General features: G+C 36.1%; 1 protein-coding gene across 1 annotated transcript in view; it reads left to right on the top strand.

Moving 5' to 3' along the window:
* Positions 1–6,000, top strand: part of Smp_016840 (hypothetical protein) — a gene marked incomplete at its 3' end in the record, with an annotated part of 34,354 nt that overhangs the window by 19,309 nt on the left and 9,045 nt on the right. The window contains exons 12-15 of the mRNA XM_018798445.1: positions 464–611; positions 2,194–2,483; positions 3,622–3,850; positions 4,761–5,009. Of these exons, the coding sequence (XP_018653386.1) occupies positions 464–611; positions 2,194–2,483; positions 3,622–3,850; positions 4,761–5,009 (916 nt within the window). The remainder of the gene's footprint in view (positions 1–463; positions 612–2,193; positions 2,484–3,621; positions 3,851–4,760; positions 5,010–6,000) is intronic.

Genomic DNA, 6,000 nt, shown 5'->3' with positions numbered 1-6,000 from the left:
GTACATCCAGCTAACGAGTCCCAAATAGGACGAGACGCGCGTCCTTGATTCCACTGCTAGCCACTATCCATCTTTGCTTATAATTCTTGTGAATCAAGGCTATATCGAGGCAATACGCACAGTATGCACATATTCCAATTAGAGACTGACCAGTTGCAGTCCTAACACATCGATGGGAAGATTCAAACAAACAATACTAAGTGGATTTAAACTTCACCCCATCGCACAAGCAAGTGGCTATCAGGACTCAGTGGCCGAGTGGATAACGCGATGGCGTTTGAAGCGAGGGTACTGTGTTCGAGTCCCAGAGTGAACATCAACTCTGAGATGCAGGTACATCCAGCTGACGAGTCCCAAATAGGACGAAACGCGCGTCCTTGATTCCACTGCTGGCCACTATCCATCTTTGCTTATAAATGAAATTATGTTTTTTGTTTTACTTTATCTCTTTTTTTACTTCCAGTTTATTATGTTCTCTCTTCCGTCTCTTGTGGTTACAAGTTGCTTATGGTATTGGAAGTGCTCAATTGGTTACGGATAATTTTTGGTTAATGACACGTTTAGCTGCCACATATTTCTGCCATAATGTAGTCGATCGAGATACATTAATGGTTGGTATATTTAATTGTTGTATCTCTGGTGATAGATTTATAGAAATATGTAATTAATTATCATTAATTAGTTTATTCATTGCAATCAATTAATCTGATAACTTGATCTCAAGGTTTCGTCTGTAAATTTTTGATGCCGTATTGTATATTGAGATTTTTGGTCAGTTTACTTACTAATTGGCTTGGCCTCTTGAATTATTTAGTATTCTATGTAGAAAAACACAATTATATGAACGAAGGATACTCTTCTCAATAATTTTTTCATCAAGTTCTACAATTTAAAATTGTAACATGTGATTCAAGGATTGTTTGTCGTACTTCACTCTGATAGTACAGTAATAGGATTAGGCTGAAAGATCGAATTTATAATACTGCTAGATCAGATACTCGAACGATCCGCTATGCATAAACTAGATCTCACTATATCAGATACACGATTCACGACCAAAAATAGAGACTGGTAGGTCCTGGGTTCGAATCTCGTGAGTGCGAGATCGTAGATGCGCACTGCTGAAAAGTCCCATAATAGGACGAAACGGCCGTCCAGTGCCTCCAGGTTGTCCATGGTCGTCTAGCTTCAATTGACTCATGATTTCAAATATGAAAATATTGAAACCTCCACAAAACCCCTTCTGATCAAAAATAGAGTATCAGAGTACAGACTGGAAAATACTTTATTCTATACAATTACAAGCAATCACTCCCAGTGAGTCCAGAGTAGATATCAATATGAAGAAAGGAAATCGCACATTTAATGGCCAATAAGCTACGTTTCTCTATGCTCACACTCAGTGACTAATCACATTTACTCTCACTACCAAATATGATTATTATTAAACGCTCTGTGAAGAAATTGCGATTATCCCCTTTCTGGAATTTTATCCTAGTCGTATTTCTGTAGCTTGTCATTAGTCTTTCATTAATTTTCAAAAAAAACATGATAACTCATCAACAAGTTTATCAACAGGTTTATGTACTGAAGCTTGAAGGTTAGTGAAACTACCTGTCCATCTAGACCGAACTAGTTGAAATTGGTTTTGAACGTGAAACCTATAAATCGGAAACCGAGTGCTTTAACACTACTAGACCGTCATGGCAAGGTTGTTGTTTACGAAAGTTAGTAGAAGGAAGGCGAGTGTCTATTGCTTAAACTTAGTTATTCGATGCATAGGATTCATCTGTGGGAGTTGGAAAATCTTGACTCCGGGCCAGTGTTGTGCGTAAGTTCCAGTATCCTGAAGGGAGAAATAACACATGAACCTATTTTTAGTCACTGACTACCATCTCTTGGCCTCACTCCACTCCCTTATGGATTTTACATCTACGTCAAAGGCTCGAAGTGATCTCCTGAAGAAACCACCCACTTGGGTTTGGGTACCCGGGCAGTATTTCATCCATCAAGGAAATTTAATTATTTATGAATATTTGGCCCATACTATTTTTGGTGTTCATCGGTACCAGATTTTTCGTGTGGATGAAATACATAAATAAAAGGTATCATAATGATATTTTACTTCATTCATGAAATATTAAGTTTTAGTTACCTTCATCATTGTTATTTATTTGTTATAATCTGTTATAGTCTAATATTTCTCGATCGCCGATCATGACAATACTTCAAGCTGATTCTGATCGCCCATTACCAGCACATCAAGGTGTATTTTTGTCAAATAAAACATATAACGGCGAAAATCAAATTTTGGAGAAAAAAGAGAATCCATTGCCAGAAAGTTGTGATAATATAAATCGTGTTTGTATTCAAGGTTTACTAATGTGTGTACGTTTAGCATTAAATAAATGGTCACACGAACCCCAAGCACTAAGTTCACTAACGCGACTATTGAATGTGCTCAGTATGCATTCACCTAATTCGTAAGTGTCACTACTTTTAATTGACTGTTTTTTAATGCTATTTACACTTACTAGTCAAGAAAATCAATCAAACCTTTTTTGAGTCTCGTTCTTCAGCCTAGTATTCCTCTTTTGCTTATTATTCTTTGAACACTTTACTTCATTCTACCAGTTCCCAAATTAAAACATGGCTCTGACAAGAAAGTAATTATCTGCTAAATAGAACATCAAGTTAAACTAAGATCATTCATTAAAAAAATGTTAATGTATCTATAATTTTTAAACAGGAAGACTCTAGAGTCTTCGCCTATCCTCTAAAGTTGACTAGTTAGAAATAGGTCAGTCAATGTGTTACAACGTGGTCCTGTCTGGAAAATGCTTTAGTTAAATCTTTGTCTTGCCACTACCTCCATTTGAGCAGATTCATAGGATCTGTTGTCAAGGTCAACTTGGATCAAAGTAAAGAGTCTGTGCTTTCGAGCTGTCCACCTTTCATGCAATGACAGAGTGGTGTCATCCTTTTTCTCCCCAGAGATTTGCTTTTAAGTTTCTAGATGTTTCGATCTCGAAGGTGTCTAACAGAATATCAAGAGGTTTTCTAGGTCGGTTCTCGTCGTTGGGTATCAAATTCTCTTTAAGTTGCTTTGCATAACGTATCAAATAGTATATACGCATTAACTATGTCCATTAATCGTTTTCATTTTTGTATTCTCATTAAGCTTTCAAACTGTCTTTCGATCTCATTGCACTAAGCACTTACTCGCAAGCTTTTGTTACATTATTCTATTGCAACCAGTTCATTGTTTTCAGTTAAGCTTGTGTCGTTCAGCGTGTGTTTCTAATTGTTTATTTGGTCAAATGTATGATGTAGTCAGTAAGGTAGATAGTTGGAGGTAGTTGACAGGATACCCTGGACCTAGATTTCATGCTATTTGACACACCCTTTAATCTTAAGGGAACTGATGCTCCTTAGCAGATTTGATCTCGTGTCAGCCAGGTTCACACTTAGAGGCGTTGCTACTGAACTATCCGGGACGCAAGTGATCTGTAGGGTTAGAGCGTGTTCGGTGACATTAGTAGTAGTTTCTTTGTAATGCTTTGACTAAAATTAGGAGCATTACTAGTTACTCTATTCCTTCGTTTTTTTTTCTTGAGTTAGATCATCTGATTTAGCTTGTTCCGCATGGTATGACATATGTACAATTGTCGCTGGTCCTCAAGCTTCAGAACACACATGGCCTAATTTATCGACAGATAGTTTAATTCCATTAGTTGAGGCTTGTTTGTGCGGCAGTTGGTCAATTGATAAAAAAAATCTATCATCATCGGCATTAGTACAGCAGCAGCATCATAGTAATGAAGAAGTCTCCGATTCTTTACTACTACAGGTATATTTTTTGTTCTGTTTGCTTTTATGGTCATTTCTGTAGATGGGTGAACTCCCTGAATATAAATCAATATTAAATGATGTTTATAAATCAAATTTATGATGACATAACCGTTGTTTTCTTTTCTTTTTTATAGGTTGAGTATTGTGTATGACAGCTAACTTTAGTGAATGTATCAATTTAGTTATTCACTATAATTATTTGTTCATAGGGTCGTAGTGGATTATGTTCGAGATAATTCCTAAGGCTTCGTAAATCTCTCGTCCTGATAATTGTTATTAGATAACTCCTAATTGTGTATAAATTTCAGAAGACAGTACAAAGGTTTGACTACTGTTCATTATTGTACAAAGCAGATCACAAAGCCACAAGCGCACAAAACAAGCCTCAGTAGAAATGTTAATAGTAGCTGATTTGGACGAATGCATTGATAAGGGAGAGTTATATATAGGAAAGAGAATGACTCATCGAGCTATTTAAGGTATAAGAGGGATGTGTGTAGGCTGTAACACGTGACTGAGGCTACACGCTCATGCAGTCACGATGACAATAATAATGTTAAGATATAGACATATCGTTACTGTTGTTATGTAAGTTAACAACTGAAGGGCTTAACAAAATTGAATGTATACAGTCTCAAGTGTAGGTGAGGTGCTATAGTGTCTCACCTGTAGTTCATACACATGTTTGGTTTAATCCACAGTTTAGTTGGTTTTGTAAGCAATTAGACAATTAATAATAATCTCAGCGCCATGAACATCAAAACACCTTGTTCTTATCCGACTTTAATTTTTATTTTTCCTAGTTCCTTGAGTTTATATTGTTTTAACATCTTGATGTGTTTCTCAAATAGATTCGCATTAAATCATGAACCGTGAAATTTGAATCTCATTTATTTGTTTCATTTTAGCTTATTCGCGAGATTCGAGAACAAGTTCTTCGTATACTCAATGTTCTTACAAATGATGCATCTTTCAGTTCACTTCAAGATTCTACAACCATTAGTATGTTGGTTAATTGTACAGCTGTTTTAAGAGGTGTTGCACGTGCTATAGGATCAATAGCATCAAACAGTAACTCAAGTACCGATTTAGTTTCATTAGTTTGGAATGGTCTTTTAGGTCCATTCTTGTCACATAGTGCAAATTATTTAGTGTTGGTAAGAATACTACTTGCACTTTTTTTTTTCTTTGTATCATTTATGTTAGTAACTTCATAACGGTGGGGCGGCCAAACCAAAACGTGGCATCAGTGCTTGAAGTCACTAACTTATAGTCTGAGCCATGTTGGTAGATGCAGACTACCTAGTTGGGGTCCGCGTGACTATCGTAACCAATGGTTGGAGACTCTAGGTGACATGGCTCAGAATCGATCACAATGGCGTAGGTGTATACACTCTTTGTCTTCCCTTAAACCTTGAGATTAAAATTGCTTCATAACGTTCTTCCTTCTTATACTATATCCTTATATACAACCTATGTTTTATATACTACCACCACAAAATTAACTATTTCTATGAATCCGGTGTTCATCTAGCTGTGCTAACGAGATATGGCAACGTGGACCGATGCATATGTGTGCCTGATCCTAGGATGTAGCTGATTGACTGACTGAACGGTAGGTTTTAATAAAGTTGAATTTAAAAAAATAATTTAGCTGGCTTAACCACCTTGGAAAAAACTGTTAGATTAATTTTTTTAAACAAAATCGATTCGATTGATTTCTAGTGTTCAAAAAGACATATTTGTTGTCCTCCGTATTGTTTCAAACATTTATTATTGTGCACTGTGTTTAGGGAGGTGGTCGGCGGCCTATGCTCCATGGGGCGTAACAGGCGTAAGTAAGTAAGGAAGTAAGTGTTTAGGGAGGAGTTTGTGTATTCATTAATAGTCAAGATTATTAAATTATACATTATCTCATCTAGCATTAATATGTTTGATCAGTCACACCAAATTATTGAGCTGAATGAAATATGTATTGACATTTAAATATGTGTTTTAAACAATCGACATTGCCGTCTTCATAAATGTCATAATGATGGTTTTATGGTGAACTAAAACATCAGGTGAATCAGTTTTTTAATAAGCACTATGTAGGGTTGTTAAAACTTTGCTGATTCAGTTAGTCAGTTGCAATGTAGAATCTGGTAC

This window comes from Schistosoma mansoni, chromosome 6, assembly GCF_000237925.1.
Source record: "Schistosoma mansoni strain Puerto Rico chromosome 6, complete genome".
Classification (NCBI taxonomy): Eukaryota; Metazoa; Platyhelminthes; class Trematoda; order Strigeidida; family Schistosomatidae; genus Schistosoma; species Schistosoma mansoni.
The sequence above is the reverse complement of the archived record's forward strand: the minus strand, read 5'-3'. Positions and strand labels throughout refer to the sequence as shown.